General features: G+C 34.2%; 1 protein-coding gene across 2 annotated transcripts in view; it reads right to left on the bottom strand.

The window, feature by feature from the left end:
- Positions 1-19,864, bottom strand: part of CSMD3 (CUB and Sushi multiple domains 3) — a 1,208,741-nt gene that overhangs the window by 116,887 nt on the left and 1,071,990 nt on the right. For both annotated transcript variants that reach the window (XM_032760296.2, XM_032760295.2), the window contains 4 exons: positions 13,350-13,468; positions 12,113-12,182; positions 7,016-7,132; positions 2,444-2,653 (listed from right to left, as the gene is read on the bottom strand). In XM_032760296.2, the coding sequence (XP_032616187.1) occupies positions 2,444-2,653; positions 7,016-7,132; positions 12,113-12,182; positions 13,350-13,468 (516 nt within the window). The remainder of the gene's footprint in view (positions 1-2,443; positions 2,654-7,015; positions 7,133-12,112; positions 12,183-13,349; positions 13,469-19,864) is intronic.

The raw sequence follows: 19,864 nt of genomic DNA on the forward strand, positions 1-19,864 counted from the left end.
TTGAAAGGAAAACCCTAACTTTCCACACCTAAGTAATAAAAGGACCAGAGGCAACCCCGTCTGCAAACCCCTCAACTTTTCGGCCCAGCAGATGAGAAATTGGCTGTCGGCAACCAATCAGACTGATTGTGGGCCGAGTCTCCGTTTGCACAGAAGTACAACTTTGTAACTTCACCTTAGCCTCTGATTGGTTGCAAACAGCAATTGGTTGCTTTTTGCAACCAATCAGATATTTGCACAGGAGTGTGATCTTTGTAACTTCACTTCAGCTTCTGGTTGGCTGCTTTCAGATCAGACTGATTGCGGGCTACCACTTCATTTACATGAGGAGCATGAAGTGGCCAATGGGAAACTTCTAGGGGGCATTTGGACCCAAAAAGATTCTGTATCTAGGCCCTTGAGCCACTGGTCGGCCTGCTCCCACACTGGGAGTGTACTTTCGTTTTCAATAAATCACTGCTTTCGTTCTTTTGTTGCTTAATTCTTTCTTTGCTTTGCTGGGTGTTTTGTCCAATTCTTTGTTCAAAAAGCCAAGAACCTGGACAACTTGCAGTCACAATCTTGTACCAGTGACAACAGGACTTACCAAACCTAATAATCTTGTCAGTAATAACATTAATTTTTAAACTAATTCCTTCAGTAGAAGGGTACTCTTAATTGTACAGTATAATTTTTCCAAATTCAGAAGGTTCTTAAAATTTAACCACAAAATCAGTCCAAAAATAATATTGACTCTGTGAATATACATGTTAACTATTTCTTTAAAATGCACTAGGTTAGTTATATAAATGTAGCACAAAACAAAACCATTTTAAAATTCAGTGTGATTCACAAATAACATCTCCTCACCATTGTAATACATTGTGGCTCATGTTAATAATATGTCAGTAACAGTGAAAAAAAATTTATATATTTTACACTTTTATTATGTCAATAATGAGTTGTTTTTCAAGGATGTATTAACTGAAAAAATCAGAGTTAATAAAGCTCAAATTCTAGGTTTACATCATTCAAATAAGAACATTACTTTGAGAGAGAGAGGGAAAATGAGAATAGGAAAAAAACAGGTTTAGTCAGTTTTAAGGTGCATGGCAAAGAACTTGGCATAAGGCCATGTACACTTGCTAAAGTATATCACAAATATGGTTCTGAGTCTTCTAGCAGCAAAGAAGAGAAATTCAACCAATTACCCAATTGTTTTAAAAATAATTAATTTCCTTGCAAGCACGGTTAATTCAATGTGCCGGGAGGTGATTGAAATGACTCCTATTTTATGAAAGTGATTATGTGTAATGTAGTGTTCTTACATTATGCACGCAAGTATAATACAAATTATAATTATTTCAGATCCATGTAATTTGATGTTTAAGACCTATCTCTGTCTTAACTACTTTCAAATTTCCTTTTTGGTAGATACTTTAGCAAATATTTATTGTGCTTACTGTTCTAGATGCTTATGATACACCAATGAACAACCCAATTCCCTGTTCTTGAGGAGCTCAGATACAAAAGCATTACATAAAGTCCTTCAATAATTAGGGCAGTGATGTAATAAAATTTTAGGTTATTTTGATTAAAAATTTCAGCCATTAGAAATAAACTTTACTATGTAAAATATCATCATTTTAATATTTAATTTTAACAGAATATATACATATAAGATATGAAATAATATCATAATAGCAATAGCTAAAAAGTACTGAGTAATTACTAATGATATGCATCATGGAATACACCTTACATACATTTTTTAATAAAAAGTTAAATACGACTTATCTGAAAGTTAGTATAATTAACTCCATTATGCACATGAGCAAATGGAGAGCAAGGCCGAGGCCACATTAGACAGAATAGGAAGAATCAACATTTGAGCCTAGCTCTACTTATGCCCAAACCCTTTATTCAAAAGAGATAAAAATTTTGCTCAAGGTCATGCAGTAGTTCTGTCTGAGAGATAGGTCTAATATAACATGATTATCAAAGTATTTATATTCTCATGACAATAGAACAAAATGAAGAAATGGCGTATTAGTCTATCACTGTAAAGTAAAAGAACATTTTACATAATACAACGCATGAATAATACAAAATATCTTTTCAATATATTCCTTTTAATATAAAAGCAAAGATAAATCTTTGCTGTGCAGCTGGCCTTGCTTATTTGCCATGCCTTGCTTAATTTAATTGCGTATTAACTTAAGACTAATTCAATCCTGTTTCATGGTTAGGATTTTCTAAGGTCTCAGAGAGACATTATTCTCCCTGTGTAGTTTCCAGAGAGTTGCATTGTTCTAAAAATCTTCCTAATTGAAGCTCACTTTGGCTTAAGTTTTTTTTTTTTTTCTTTCTAAAACAGAATACAGAAAATAATTAGACTCAGTTAAATATTTCTAATAGCTGATTTGGGGTTATATAAATTTTCAGTTTTTATTATTTCTCTTACCTTGGTATACAATATGAAACCCTTGTTTGTTTTGTGAATAGTCACTGTGAAAATATAAGCTGGTTTCATGGGTGGTGCTGAATAAGGAAGATGGTATTTGAGGACCACTAAGCCGGCCAATAACAGTACTAGTTTCTGAGGATCCACTTCGTACTTCCAAATAATCATGTATGGTTTCTGTAGAAAAATTTACAAACTGGAGATGTACACCTGAAGAAGAAAACAAACATAATGCTACTTTATTTGTTTTACCACATTAAACATAAATATACACACACACAATCACTTCAATGTACTTAGACAGGTTTGCATTTAAGTCAAGAGGCATAATCTCAAGATCTGAGTCATGGATTTGTTGTCTGCCTAGGACAGGTAACTTTGCTAAGGTTCAAAGTGAAAGAATACTGCTCTCACATGTCCATTATCAGTTAAAAGGAAAAACATTTCATTTCATTATAATGTCACTGTATGAAAAATGGTCCAAAAAAGTGGCTTTCTTCTTCTTTAATACCCTTTAAATTACATAAACTAATTTTTAGAGGAAAAGGCCACTTTTGGCCTAATTTGTGTCATGGAAAAGGTCAAACTAAGGTTGAAAATAATTGCAAATTTGTAATATACTATCATAGATTCCACAATTGCATTAGAAGTTATTCATTCATAGGAGAGAAATTAACTTCTCAGAAATATAACTTGTATATAATTTAAAGGGTGCTCTTTCAGTGTTTGGCTTATCAGAAGATAATGCAGGCTTTTATATGATAACCTTAATAAAATCTGGTGATCATTGTTATTTGTGATCATATTGCAATGTAATCTCAATATCTTTATAAGCATAACTAAAATATGAGACAGTGAAATGTCTCTGGGATAAAAAAAATCTTAAAGTATGTTTGCTTAATTAATTTAACACTTAATTTTAGTAAATTTGATGTTTTTCTTACTATTACCACTCTCTAAATTGTTTATAATAAAATCTGATATTTGGTGAATGTTTTATTTATATTTGCTATGCATTATATATATTACCTGCCTTAAGTGATTTATATATGCTAACTTATTTAATTCTTACCATTTCATGAGAATGAGGAAAGTGAGTCACAGAGATGTAAGACACATGTAAAGTTTACACAATGACCCAGTAGGCTTGAACTGCAAGCCGAGGCATTCAGACTTTTAAGCTTATGATATTAAAAACTACACTGGGGCTGCGAGTAAACGCACATCATGTTACTAAATGATTTTGTAAACAGTCCCTTGGACAAATGAGCTTTGGAAATATTTAAAACAGGATTTAAAATATTAAACAACTTTCTAAAAAATTAGATTAACTTTTTAGAACTTTGGACATGCTACCCTAATATGTGAAGACCCAAGATGTGCACTTTTTGTTTTTATTTTTAACTGAGCACTTTTATTACAATCATCTTTTCCAAAATTGTTTCATATATTCTTGAACATATGTTTCTTTACCTCTTGAAATGTATTTTTTATTTAAAAAAATATATATATATATAGTTTAAATACATTGGACCTAATATTTGATTTAATCAAAACTCAAAGAAAAGAGTGTGGTTATTAAAATGTAATCAAATATGAAAGTCTCTTATGTTTTCATTTATAAATTAGAGATATATATTCAAGGTTTAATAAAGTTGGTTTTCAAAATCAAGAACTAGCCAGAAATTGAAGATCAGGTTATAATGAGACTATTGAAACTATTTTTAATGATTCATTTTAAAATAATTCATTTAGCTACATAAGCTACAGTGGCTAGTGAAAGACATGTAGAAGAGCCATGCTGGTTCAAATCTGTTCATTTACATCAGTATTCTATCCATGGACATAGAAGTTCACTACAACTTCGAATTTAGAGTTTCCACATTTTAGCCAAAATGATCCTAAATAGGATTTCTAAATAGAAAGTCCTCAGCAACCTTCTCTCAATAACGTCCTGCTTTCCCAAAACCTCAGGCCAGTCACACAGTGTTCAGGCATGTTTAATTTTTTTTTAACTTTCTCACCTGCATTTTTCTACTTGTCACCTTTTTTACCTAGAATTTCTTTCACACTCCCTGCAGCAGACTGACATTCTTTGCTGGACTGACTTTTACTTAACTTTCGGTTTTTTTCATTTCATTTAATCATTTATTTATTTTTTACAGACAGGGTTGCCCAGGCTGCTCAGTGGCATGATCATAGCTCACTGTAAACTCAAACTCCAGGACTCAAGCAGTCCTTCTGCCTCAGCCTTCTGATTAGGTGGGACATACAGGCGGGATCCACCATGTGTGGCTAATTTTTTTTTATTTATAGTACAGACAGAGCCTCACTATGTTGCCCAGGCTGATTGTTTGCTTGTTTATTTATTTATTTATTTATTTTTTGAGATAGAATCTTGCTCTGTCGCCCAGGCTGGAGTGCAGTGGCAAGATCTCCGCTCACTGCAACCTCCGCCTCCCGGGTTTAAGCAATTCTCCTGCCTCAGCCTCCAGAGTAGCTGCGACTACAGGTGCGTGCCACCATGCCTGGCTAACTTCCTGTATTTTTAATAGAGATGAGGTTTCACCATGTTAGCCAGGATGGTCTCAATCTCCTGACCTTGTGATCTGCCCGCATCAGCCTCCCAAAGTGCTGGGATTACAGGCGTGAGACACCATGCCTGGCCTGATTACTTACCTTCAAAGCTAAAGTTCAAGCATCACTCCCTCTGTCAAGACTTTACTGCATTTCCTATACTAGGCTGATGTCCATTCTAAGTACAATCCTGTGCTCTCTAGTTGCACTGTATCATAATAATACATTTTACTGTCATCTCATTATGACTGTAACTTATTTAAAGAAAAATGCAAAGTCTGCATTGCCATACATTTTATCTCCAGCACTTAGCAGTATCTGGAGTATAATACACACTCAGTAAATATTTTTCAAAACTACGAGTTATCTGTTGATTTATGTAAAACATTTAAATATGCATTTATACTCTGAGGTTGTAGATGCTTACTGAGTAGTGAGATACCCAAGTTCAGTCCTCAATAAGTGACATAGTACAGAATTTCCTAATAACTCTAAAACCACCTGGATTGTGCTTCAACTATCTATTCATCCTAGTCTTCTGTGATTTAATGAACATGTGTACCCTCAATCAAGCACTTCTTTTAGTGCATTTATAAATTCATAGAATCAGCAAAAGCTGTAAGAGAGTATATTAGTGATGTACAGGTAAGGAGAATTTATTAAATATGATATATTATGTAATGTATCAAAAATATTGGGAATTATTACATTAAAATTAGGAAGGTATTATAGTGATTTGTATTTAAACCTAATATTTTAAAATTTGTACTACTTTTTAAAAATAAAATCTGATTTACTTACAAAGAAAATGGGATGAATTCAATAGATTACTAGAAAATAATAACTGTACTACTTAATTACAGCAATAAGAAGAGTTACAAAAACAATGTACATAAAATTTAGGTTGAATTTATCATTATTATACATATCTAATTCAGGGTATATCCATACACAGCGATTGAAAAATAGTATAAGTGTCTATCTATATCAACCTAGACATCTCTATATATAATTATAAAATGACCTTGCACACTGTTGGTGGGAATATATGTTAGTGCAGACATTACAGGAGGCAATATGGTTCCTCAAAAAAATTAAAAATAGAACTACCATATGCGCCAATAATCCTACCACTGGGTATATGTGCAAAAGAATTGAAGTCAGAATCTTCAAGAGATATCTTCAATCTTGTGTTTTTGCAGCATTACTCACAGTGGACAAGATACGGAATCAACCTAAGTGTCCATCATCTGATGAATGGATAAAGAAAATATAGTATATATACACAATGAAACACTATTCAGCCATAAAAAACAAGGGAATTCTGTCATGTACAACAATATGGATGAACCTGGAGGGCATTATGTTAAGTACAATTAAGTCAGGCACAGAAAGACATATCACATTATCTCAGTTACATGTGGAATCTGAAAAAACTGAACTCAGAAGTAGAAAGTAGAAGGGTAGTTACCAGGGTGTAAGAGAGAGGGATTAAGAAAATGTTGGTTAAAGGGTACAAAATTTCAGCTACACAAAAGAAGTAAATTCATTGTACAATATGGTAACTATAGTTATTAACAACATATTGCGCTCTTGAAAATTGCTAAGAGGGTTTTAAGTGTTCTCACCATATAAAATATTAGAGGTAATGTATTAATTAACTTTATTTAGTTCTTCCAAAATGTATACATATTTCAAAACATCATGTGGTACATGATAAATACGTACAATTTTTGTCAATTAAAAAATAATAAATTAGAGTAAAAAAGAGAAAATGCCCCTATACCTTCAATTATCCAAGTACGCCAAGTGAAATGTATTTGACTTAAGCAACAATTATTTAAATTTCACTCTTCAATTAACATAGTTGTATGTATTCCTAAACTAAACTGCAACTTGTGAAGATTTTATAAAGTCTTATTCGACACTGACATTTATTTTAAGGCTACATTAATAAATATTTAAAGCTCTTTCACGTGTTTTTAATACACATACCAAAACCTATGGGTAGTTTTATTGTCCATGTGCAATCTAAACTGCTGGGATAGTTTCCAGGAAACCCAGGACTGAGGATCACACCACTGAAGTCTGACATAGCACCACCACACTGAGCTGCAAAATAACAGAAATCCAAAGTAAACCAGAGTAGAGGAATAATTTACTGTATTAAAAAACATATTAAAATCTTTTCACGTTTTCAAGGCTCTGAGTTAAAACTGATATAAATTTGAATATTGTCAGTGTTCATTCACTATACACTAGGAATTAAATATAATCAACAACAGATTTTCTAAAACAGCATAAAAAGACAACATCCTTCCTTCCTCAGAAATAAGTGCAAAGCAAATCAATTATTGCATAAAAGTAACAGATCATGTGCAGTAAGTGTAAACGAACAAAGACATGTGCTTTGCCACAGCGGGCACTTTATTTCTCTTCCTCAAGTAGTCCTAGAAATGTTTTGAATCATCCGAAAGACGACATAATTTAGAGTAAAATCAAGCCAACCACTTCAGCTCTAAGTACTGTATTCAAGAGGAAATCATTTTCACAACCTTCCCTCCTTTTCCCTTTTTTTTTTTTTTTTTTTTTTGAGATGGAGTCTCTCTGTCGCCCAGGCTGGAGTGCAGCGGCGCAATCTCGGCTCACTGCAAGCTCCGCCTCCTGGGTTCACGCCATTCTCCTGCCTCAGCCACCAGAGTAGCTGGGACTACAGGGGCCCGCCACCACGCCCAGCTAATTTTTTGTATTTTTAGTAGAGACGGGGGTTTCATTGTGTTAGCCAGGATGGCCTCGATCTCCTGACCTCGTGATCCGCCCACCCAGGCCTCCTATCCTTTTCCTCTTTTGGTGAGAAGGCTCAATAAAGATTTTTAAGGAAAATATTGGTTTCCATTCATATGTGAGAAGTTCACATATTACACATTAGATATGACCTTATTTTATCCTAAAAGAATCAAGACAAAAAATAGAGAAGTAAAAATAAGTAAAAAGATGCACACAAATTTGAGAATGTAGAGAGTTCGTAAATGTACTTGTTTTGGAATCCCTATTATACGGTTTACTATCAATGAGGTAAGCAAAAGCTCTAAGACCAGAAATTTACTCAAGTTTTTAAATATAATTAGATAGAACTCTTGAGCATATATGAAAGGCAATTGCATTTTAGAAACCTATTCTTCCATCTAAAGCACATTTTTATCATTTTATTGTGAGATGAAGAATCAAATTTCATGACTACAAATGAAGTTCAAAAGTTACCTATTTGCAATCACATCCATTTATTTCATGCCAAGAGTAGCAACAGATACTCAAATCTCAGGTTATATATTTTAAAGGCAAATTCAGTAGGAATTTAAACAATGTTTTATACAACATTCAGTAACAAGTTTGACAACTATCTTTTTGCTATGTGAACTAAATAAATTATGTGTCAAGCTGATTTTATATAATCTTGGAGTCAACCTGCATATAAACATTTCAACAAACTTGTGATTATAATCAAGCTCTAAAGATACGCCCATATGCTTTTTTATGCTTCTGAAATCTCAAGTTAATTCACCGTTAAACCAAATCAATTTTCCATGAAGTTAGTGTTTACCAATTCATTTTCCTAAATTCAATTGTTGACACATATTCATCACAAAATCTGATAATTAATGAGTTGTAAAAACAAAGTTTGGTCAAGTAAAATATTTTTAAAGTTTCTGGCAATACACTTGTAGGTTTGTTTTGCTTTATTCTGAAATTTGAGTAAAAGGCAAAGACTATCTTTTATTTTCTTGCCTTCATAATTTCAAGTCTTTGAGCTGCTCATTGTCCTTCTAATTCTGTTACTTTCTATCTCTTTAGATATGAACTGGAATTCCTGTCCTCTGCATTGACAGCCCCTCCTTTCAGGGTGAAAAATACCAAAACCAAAAGAGAAAAAGAAAAGAGAATAGAGTAAAGAGATAACAACAACAGAAGAAAAACAATGACAAATCATTAGAGACATATGAAGAAGGATACCAAAGAATGCATCTGCCTTCAGCAATTTGTTCATGTCTATTTCCTCAGTATCTCTGCAATCTCAACACTCCTATGCCTTGAATAACAATTTTGTGTGTGTCATCAGCAGCTTCATGTAGACTCTTTTGTGTCCCATTACACTCTTTTTGTTAGGGACAACCATACCGTAGTCTTCTAAAATAAAATAAACTTCTGTTTTTTCATCTTAGTTGTCTCTAATATCTAAAATCTCACATGAATTTTCCTTCTTTCCATCAAAATATCTGGCAGATTGCTTATTTTCCAGTTCACAAGGCTGTAGCCTTGTTATCTGATGACTAGTGGTTTAAGACATTCTCTGAATCAGCCTCTTGCTTTCAGCTTCTCCTTACAGTATTGCTATTGTATCACTGCCAATATTTTAATACTCTATCACATGTAGTACCAGCTTATTGTTCAAAATTTATAAAATACAAAAAAAAAGAGTAAAAAGGAATTTAAAATAGGCCAGGTGCGGTGGTTCATGCCTGTAATCCCAGCACATTGGTATGCCGAGGCAGGCAGATCACCTGAGGTCAGGAGTTCGAGACCAGCATGACCAACATGGTGAAACCCCAACTTTACTAAAAATACAAAATTATATAATAAAACAATTTTTCTAATTTAGTTTATAATATAAATGTAAACTTAATCAAAATGATACTTTATTTACTAACAAAGTGGTAATTTTTTAAAAATTATTTTATTACATTTTATTTCTCTTTTGCCCTGTCTTATGGTGCTGAGAAAATTGATAATTTTTTAAGAATAATAATTGATGCAAGCAATATAGCAAGATGGGAACTGTCCTGTAATAATAGAGTGGTATTTAAATTGGTACAACCTTCTGGGTCAATTTGATAATATTTATGAAAGGTTTTAAGCAGTTCTATTCAGTGACATAATTATTTAGGAAAAATTATAAGCAAGCTATTAGAGCTGTTTTCTAATTATGATATGAGATGTGTTCATAATAAATATAAAATTATGAAGTACATAATGTGAAAAAATAAATATGCAATTTATAATATCAAAAGATGAGAAATAAACTTTTAACGAAAAAGAGGTAAATGCACAAATTAGACAATGCTATGTGTCAAAAATCAAAATTCAAATTTTGTTTGTTTCAATTGTAGTTTTTGACATTTCAAATTTTATTTCAAAAGTTTGATTCAAATTTTGAAAACAATGTGGTATGAGAAATTCTTACAAGTTAACATCAAAAAGAAAAACATTACTATATATATATATATATATATAGTATCCCAAGCCTTTACATTAATTTGTTCACTAACAGTATATATTGGATGCCTATTTAAGATGAGAAACTTTTCAGGCACTAGCAATATGGTAATGGATGAAAGATCTAAACTCTGTGCTTTCATATTAGCAGAAAAAAACATATGTATTTTACTCTTTGTGCTCTTTTATATTGTCAACTTTTATACTCAATTGGATATACACATACACACACACCACACAATATATTTACAATCACCATTATCTGTACATATGTAAGTGTTCAGAATTGCATTACATGTATATATATGAGGTAATTTTAAAATTGGTATAATATACATTTACAAATTAATCATAGTACCTTAAGAACTTCCCTTAAAAAAATCATCCAATTTAAAGTCTGAGTTTTTCAATGTACTTTGCGAATTAAACACATCATCATTCTTAAACATTTTTCAGTACTCTTCAAAAAGAATTGTGTGCATTTTACGCAGATATTGTGGACTTAATTATGTCCCCCCAAAATTTTTATTTTGAAGTCCTAACCCCTAATGTGACTGTATTTGGAGACAGGGCCTTAATGAAGGTACTTGAGGTTAAATGAGGTCATAAGGGGAGGGTCTTAATCCAATAGGACTGGTGTCCTTTAAGAAGAGGAAAAGACACCAGGAGCATGGGTGCACAAACCAAAGATCATGCAAGAGATACCATCTACAAGCCAAAAAGAGAGGCCCTTAGAAGATACCAATCTGCTAGCACATTGTCTTGTAACTTCTAGCTTCCAGAACTGTAAGAAAATAAATTTCTGTTGTTTAAACTACCCAATCTGGAGTGTTCTGCTATGGCAACCCGAGCAGAGGAATATAGTACAGGTATGGTCATTGTGCAGAGTTAAGTCACAGAAGTCACGGACTTTTTTTTTTTTTTTTTTTTTTTTTTTTGACTTGGGCTCTTTCTCCAACTCAGAAAGAGCTATCTTCTTCCTCCATGTGTCTTAATTACACTTATTATCCAAAACTCTGTGAAAACCTTACAGGCTGAATATGTTTGCCAATACTTTAGTCAACCCCAGTCTCACTTTTCTGAAATTCCATCATGTAGTTAACGATAAAATTTAACACTAAATTATTTGATAACAAATTCATTTATTTTATTTCTAGTACTCCAAATAGTAATTGAATGTTTTAAAGGTAGGGATCATACCTCACATTATTTTCTCATAGTCTTTACAGCCCAGTATATTAATAGTTGCACACAAATACAAAAAAAAAAAAATGAGGAAGAGAAAAAAAAGCATGAATAGAAATAATTTGGAAGCAGCATTGAGTTAAAGCAAAAATGTGGGCCTGTACTTTCAAAGTACCCAAGTTTCCTTTTAATATATTCCATATCTTGACTGCCTGTCACCACTAAAGACATCTCATAAGGTGTCATACTCCTTTTGTTAGACACTTTAGATTCTTTATCTATTCCAGCTCAATAGTAAGCAACAGAATATTTCCTTATTTTTCTGTTCAGTAGATATACTGAGAAAACTCTCTAAGAAGTTTTTAAGTCTTTTCTTAATTTCTACAGCTTAAGTCATCCATTGATACTGAAGTTGAGGATGAATAAAAATAAAAATTTTAAATTAAAAAAAGGAAGATGTGAAATATTTTCCTCAAAAAGTCATTTCCATAAGATCTGGTAAAAGGCAAACTATATGTTTGAAAATCATAATATACAGAAAGAAACTTTAAAATCTGATGAAGCTTACAAATACTTTATAGTTTTTTTTTAATACTTTAAGTTCTAGGGTAAATACTTTATAGTCTTTTAACTTACCTAAACAAATTGGGATTGGATAATTCCATCTTCTTACAGGTCCTGGCATACATGTAATGTGAGAGTGACCCTACATAAACAAAATGATGTGGTTCAGTACACATACATAAAAAGTTTAAATTTATTGTAGCATAGTCAATTATTATTATAAAAACAAGCTTAAGTACATGGTTTTATTTTTATACACATATTTACTTTTATGAAAATCTTATCATGATTAAAGTAAGAAAGGTGATTATATACACCTATGATAAAATGTAAGAAATAACTACATGATATTGGTAGAAAAAAATACTTCATATCATATGAGAATTGTGGTTTTAATATTTTCCTATAATAATATGTTTTACTAAGATATTGCAGTGATTATATAAGTGAAAGGGTCATCACATGGTGGCTTATAATAAATTGCTGTAATACACAAGGTGAAATAGGTTAAAGAATAATTTTAAAATTGTTTCACAAAAATATTAAAACAAGTCAAAGTATATTAACTTTTATATTGAAGTATAAAGTCCTGAAAGATCTGATTGTACTTCTGAGATTTATAATTTTGTGATACAACTTTAAAGACTATAAATTATTAATTTTTAATTTTGCTTTCTCTGAAGAATTTATTTAATATGTGAAATAGTATTTTCCTTAACTTTTTATCTTAATGAGTTTATTCTTTAAGGAAATTTTTATGTTATTATAAACCTGGGACCCTCGACAAAAAAACGTCAAAAAAGATCAATATAAATACATAAAATCAGAATATACATTGCAAATCCAGTTTCTTAGCAAAATATACTTGTAGTAAATTTTCACTAATTTGGGAAATGTATTGTTATGGAAGTTTCATTCAGTGCTTTAAGTGGCATTTCCCTTTATTTTCAAATTCTAAAAATCCAGGAATTCAGTTGTCACCATCCTATGTGAATAGAGACAAAAGTAAAGATTAATTTTTGCTTTAAAAGTAAAGACTTTAATCTAATTAATTAAAATCAAGAAGAAAGGACTTTCCTAACTTTCCTAATTTTGACTCAAAATCAGTTTTGTTTACTTCCAAACAAAACAAATTTAGTCCATTCCAGCAATATTTCTCATGTGTATATTTTGTTAACTAATTGAGCACCCTTTTGACCAGACATAAACCAGGATCAATGTTGTAAACCTGTGGCTTATCAATCATTGATTTGTAAAATATTCTGAAAGGGCCATGAAAATCAAAACCACAACTTTAAAATAGACTTACCTGAAGAGAATATCCTTGATCACACTGAAAGGATACCACATCCCCAACCATATATCTGTCTCCAATTTTAATTCCACTGCTAGGAGTTTGTGGTTCAGGACAGGAATCCAAACCAATTGCTAAGAATATTTAATGATAACAATTTAAGTAACTTTCAAGTAATAAATGCTTAAGTTATGCATATTAAGTTGCTAAAATTGAATATCAGTGTCTTATCAAACTAGATACTACATTGAGACGTTGAGAACATTCTGTGAACAAGATTTAACTGTAGATGTTAAGAATAATGCACATTTGAACACCATTATAAAGCGATACATTTTTAATTTTTATAGCACTAGTCATTAAGCTAGCTACGTGAATATACCTAAATTGTGTTTTAACTCCAGGCTTAATTGTTTTCTACTGTGAAACAAAAGTAAAAATTTCTGAAAAGAAAATTCCTACATGAAAATTAAAAATAATTTATTATGATAATAGAATTAAATAATACTTTAAATACATTCTTAGCAAAAACTAAAAAATTATTTGCTATTTTGTCTTCCTTGCTTAACTCTTATTCTGAATCGGCTTTTAAATTCATGAGGTACATTTTGATGTACTTCTTATTATATGTAAAATTTTTAAAATATAGTTGTAAGTAGAACTTTTCTTTCTCTGAAGATGCTATAATCAAAAAGGAGAGGCCAAGCATGGTGACTCACGCCTGTAATCCCAGCACTTTTGGGTGGCTGAGGCGGGTGGATCACTTGCGGTCAGGAGTTTGAGACCAGCCTGGCCAATGTGGTCAAACCCCGTCTCTACTAAAAATACAAAAACTATCCAGGTGTGGTGGCAGGTGCTGTAATCCCAGCTACTTGGGAGGCTAAGGCAGGAGAATTGCTTGAACCCAGGAGGCGGAGGTTGCAGTGAGCTGAGATCTTGCCATTGCACTCCAGCCTGGGTGACAGAGCGAGACTTCATCGCAAAAAAAAAAAAAAAAAAAAAAAGAAAGAAAGGAGAAAAACTGGTGTCTCATTGAGACCTGAAAAGTATTATGTGCTACTTGAATTCAGTATTTTTCTGATAAGGAGATAAGAATGTAATTCAAAACACTTTCATTATTTTTATTAGGTAAGAACTTACTTTTTATCTAGAGTAAATGAATAAGTTCCTGGAAACATGCAACCTCCCAAGATAGAATTTTTTATCTAGAGTCGATGAATAAATCCTTGCAAACACACAACCTCCCAAGATAGAATCAGTGAGAAACTGAAACCCTGAACAGACCACTGAGTTCTAAAATTAAATCACTAAGAAAAAAACCTACCAAGAATAAAAACAAAGCCCCAGACCAGATGGATTTATGGCTGAATTCTACAAAACATACAAAGCTGATACCAATTTACCAAAACTTACAAAAATTCAATGAGAAGGGACTTTCCTAACTCATTCTACAAAGGCCACCATTAATGTAATAACAAAACACGGCAAAGACACAACAAAAAAAGAAAAATACAGGACAATATTCCTGATGAACACAGTTCCTAAAATCCTCAGCAAAATACTATAAAACCAACTCCAGTAGCATATCAAAAAGTTAATTCACCATGATCAAACAGGATTCTTCCTGGGATGCAAGGTTGTTTCAACATATGCAAATCAATACATGTGATTCATCATGTAAATAGAATTAAAAATAAAAACCATATGATCATTTCAACAGATGCAGAAAAAGCTTTCAATAAAATCCTACATCCCTTAATGATAAAAACCCTAAAGAAACTATGCATTAAAGGAACACATTTCAAAATAATAAGATCCATATATGACAAACCCACAGACAATATAATACTGAGTGGGCAAAAGCTGGGATAATTCACTTTGAGAAGAGGAACAAGAAAAGGATGTTCACTCTCACTACTTGTACTCAACATATTTCTGGAAGTCCTAGCCAGAGCAATCAGGCAAGAGAAATAAATAAAAGGTATCCAAAAAGGAAAAAAAATAAGTCTAATTATCTCTCTTCACTGACAACATGATTTTATACTTGGAAGACCATAAAGAATCTGCCAAAAGGCTCATAGAACTGATAAACAACTTCAATAAAGTATCAGGATATTTAATCAATGTAAAAAAATTAGTAGCATTTATATACTCCAACAACATCCAGGCTGACAGTCAAATTAAGAACGCAACCCCATTTACAATAGCTGCAAAACAAATAAAATACGTAGCAATACATCTTATTAAGGAGGTGAAAGATCTTTACATGGAGAACTACGAAACACTTCTGAAAGAAATTGTAGATGACAAAACAATGGGAAAACATTCTATGCTCATGAATTGGAAGAATCAATATTGTTAAAATGGCCATATTTCCCAAATGAATCTACAGATTCGATGCTATTTCTATCAAACTACCAACATCATTTTTCACAGAACTAGGAAAAAAACTATGCTAAAATTCATATGGAACTGAAATAAAGCCGAAATAGCCAAAGTAATCCTAAACCAAAATAAAGAACAAAGCTACAGTCATCACATAGCCTACTTCAAACTATACTGCAAGGCTACGGTAACCAAAACAGCATGGTACTGGTACAGAAACAGACACAACGATGGATGGAGTGGAATAGAGAACTAAGAAATAAAGCCACACATCCACAACTATTTGATTTTCATCAAAGTTGACAGAAACAAGCCATGGGGAAAGAACTCTATTTAATAAATGGTGCTAGGATAACTGGCTAGCCATATGCAGAAGAATGAAAATAGACACATAGCTCTCACATTTACAAAAACTAACTCTTGATGGATTCGATATTTAAATGTAAGACACCAAACTTCAGGAATCCTAGAAGAATATCTAGGAAATGCCCCGCTGAACATTGGCCTTGGCAATGAATTCATAACAACATCCTCAAAAGTAATTGCAACAAAAACAAAAATTGACAAGTAAGACCTAATTAAACTAAAGAGTTTCTGCACAGCAAAAGAAACTGTTAAAGGAGTAGTAAACAACCTACAGAATGGGAGAAAATCTTCATAATGGGAGAAATGTTCATAAGCTATACATCTGACAAAGCTCTAATATCCAGAACGTATAAGGAACTTAAACAAGTCAACAAGCAAAACACAAATTCCCCATTAAAAAGTGGGCAAGGCCGGGCGCAGTGGCTCACGCCTGTAATCCCAGAACTTTGGAAGTCCGAGGTGGGTGGATCATGAGGTTAGGAGATTGAGACCATCCTGGCTAACACAGTGAAACCCCGTCTCTACTAAAAATATAAAAAATTATCTGGGCATGGTGGCGGGCACCTGTAGTTCCAGCTACTCAGGAGGCTGAGGCAGGAGAATGGCGTGAACCCGGGAGGCAGAGTTTGCAGTGAGCAGAGATTGTGCCACTGCACTCCAGCCTGGGTGACAGAGAGAGACTCCGTCTCAAAAAAAATAAATAAATAAAAAATAGAAAGTGAGCAAAAGTCAGAATAGACACTTCTCAGAAGACATATGAATGACCAACAAACATGAACAAATGCTCAATACCAGTAATCACCACAGAAATGCAAATCAAAACCACAGTAAGATACCGTCACACACTAGTCACAATGGCTATGATGTAAAAGTCAGAGAAAAACAGATGGTGGCAAGACTGCAGAGAAAAAGGAATGCTTTTACACTGTTGGTGGGAATGTAAATCAGTTCTGCCACTGTGGAAAACAGTTTGGAGATTTCTCAAAGAACTTAGAACTACCATTTAACCCAGCAATCTCATTACTGGGTGTAGAATCAAAGGAAAAAGAAAATCATTCTACCAAAAGACACATGCACTCGTATGTTTATCACAGCACTATTCACAGTAGCAAAGACATGAAATCAACCTAGGTGCCTATCATTGATGGACTGGGTAAAGAAAATGTGGTACATATACACCATTAAATAATGTGCAGCCATAAAAAAACAGTGAAATCATGTCCTTTGCAGGAATGTGGATACAGCTGGAGGCCATTATCTGAGGAGAATTAATGCAGGCATAAAAAACCAAATACCACATATTGTCACTTATAAGTGGGAGCTAAACATTAAGTAGACATGTGGATGAAGATTGAAACAATAGACACTGGGTGTTACTTGGTAGGGGTAAGAAAGAGGAGGGCAAGGGTTGAAACTCTATGAGTACTGACATGGTTTGGCTGTGTCCCCTCCATATTCCAATTCCCATGTGTCTCCTCCCACAACACGTGGGAATTCTCATCTTGAATTCCCACGTGTTGTGGGAGGGACCTGGTGGGAGGTAATTGAATCATGGGTGAAAGTCTCTTCCACGCTGTTCTCATGACAGTGAATAAGTTTCATAAGTACTGATGGTTTTAAAAAGAGGAGTTCCCCTGCACAAGCTCTCTCTCTTTGACTGCTGTCATCCATGTAAGACAGGACTTGCTCTTCCTTGCCTTCCACCATGATTATGAGGCTTCACCAGCCCTGTGGAACTGTAAGTCCAATTAAACCTCTTTCTTTTGTAAATTGCCCAGTCTCAGTTATGTCTTTATCAGCAGCGTGAAAATTGACTAATATCGTAAACTGGTACCAGTAGAGTGGGGTGTTACTGAAAAGATACTAAAAAATGTGGAAGCCACTTTGGAACTGGATAACTGACAGAAGTTGGAACAGTTTGGAGGGCTCAGAAGAAGACAGGAAAATATGGGAAAGTTTGGAACTTCCTAGAGACTTGTTGCACGGCTTTGACAAAAATGCTGATAGTGATATGAACAGTAAGTTCCAGTCTGAGGTGGTCTCAGACGGAGATGAGGAACTTGTTGGGAACTGAAGCAAAGGTGACTCTTGTTATGTTTTAGCAAAGAGACTGGCAGCATTTTGCCCCTGCCCTAGAGATTTGTGGAATTTTGAACTTGAGAGAGATGATTTAGGTTATCTGGAAGAAGACATTTCTAAGGAGCAAAGCATTCAAGACATGAACTGGGTGCTGTTAAAAGCATTCAGTTTTATAAGGGAAGCAGAGTATAAAAGTTTGAAAAATGTGCAGCCTGACAATGTGATAGAAAAGAAAATCCCATTTTCTGAGGAGAAATTCAAGCCAGCTGCATAAATTTGCATAAGTAATGAGAAGTGGAATGTTAATCCCCAAGACAATGGGGAAAATGTCTCCAGGGCATGTCAGAGGTCTTCATGGCAGCCCCTCTCATCACAGGCCCAGATGCCTAGGAGGAAAAAGTCATTTCATGGGCCAGGCCCAGGGTCCCCATGCTGTGTGTAGCCTAGGGACTTGATGACCTTCATCCCAGCTGCTCCAGCCATGGATGAAAGAGACCAACGCACAGCTCAGACCATGGCTTCAGAGGGTGCAAGCCTCAAGCCTTGGCAGCTTCCACATGGTGTTGAGCCTGAGAGTACACAGAAGTCAAGAATTGAGGTTTGGGAACCTCTGCCTAGATTTCAGAAGATGTATAGAAATGCCTGGATTTCCAGGCAGAAGTTTGCTGCAGAGGCAGGGCTCTCATGGAGAACATCTGATACGGTAGCGTGGAAGGGAAATGTGGGGTTAGAGCCCCTACACAGAGTCCCTACTGGGGCACTGCCTAGTGGAGCTATGAAAAGAAGGCCACCATCCTCCAGACTCCAGAATGGTTGATCCACTAACAGCTTGAACCATGTGCCTACAAAAGCTGCAGACACTCAATGTTAGCAGACAGGAGTGAGGCTGTACCCTGCAGAGCCACAGGGGTGGAGCTGCCCAAGACCGTGAGAACCTACCTCTTACATCAATATGTCCTGGATGTGAGACATGGAGTCAAAGGAGATCATTTTGGTGCTTTAAGATTTGACTGCCCCATTTGATTTTGAACTTGCATGGGGCCTGTATCACCTTTGTTTTGGCCAATTTCTCCCATTTGGAATGGCTGTATTTACCCAATGCCTATACCCCCACTGTATCTCAGAAGTAACTAAACTGCTTTTGATTTTACTGGCTCGTAGATGGAAGGGATTTGCCTTGTCTTGAATTAGACTTTGGACTGTGAACTACTGAGTTAATGCTGAAATTAGTTAAGACTTTGGCGGACTGTTGGGAAGGCATGATTGGTTTTGAAATGTGAAGATGTGGGATTTGGGAGAGGCCAGGGGTGGAATGATATGGTTTGGCTGTGTCCCCACCCAAATCTCATCTTGAATTCCCATGTATTGTGGGGGGAACCCGGTGGCAGGTAGTTGAATCATGGGGCAAGTCTTTCCCATGCTGTTCTTGTGATAGTGAATAAGTCTCACAAGACCTGACGGTCTTTAAAAGAGGAATTCCCCTGCACAAGTTCCCTCTCTTTGCCTGCTATCATCTATGTAAGACGTGACTTGCTGTACTTTGCCTTCTGCCATGATTGTGAGGCTTCACCAGCCCTGTGGAACTGTAAGTCCAGTTAAACCTCTTATTTTGTAAATTGCCCAGTCTCTGGTAAGTCTTTATCAGAAGCATGAAAACAGACTAATACAATTACTATACTGACTACCGAGGTGATGAGATC

This window comes from Hylobates moloch, unplaced genomic scaffold (genome assembly GCF_009828535.3).
Source record: "Hylobates moloch isolate HMO894 unplaced genomic scaffold, HMol_V3 SCAFFOLD_9, whole genome shotgun sequence".
NCBI lineage: Eukaryota > Metazoa > Chordata > Mammalia > Primates > Hylobatidae > Hylobates > Hylobates moloch.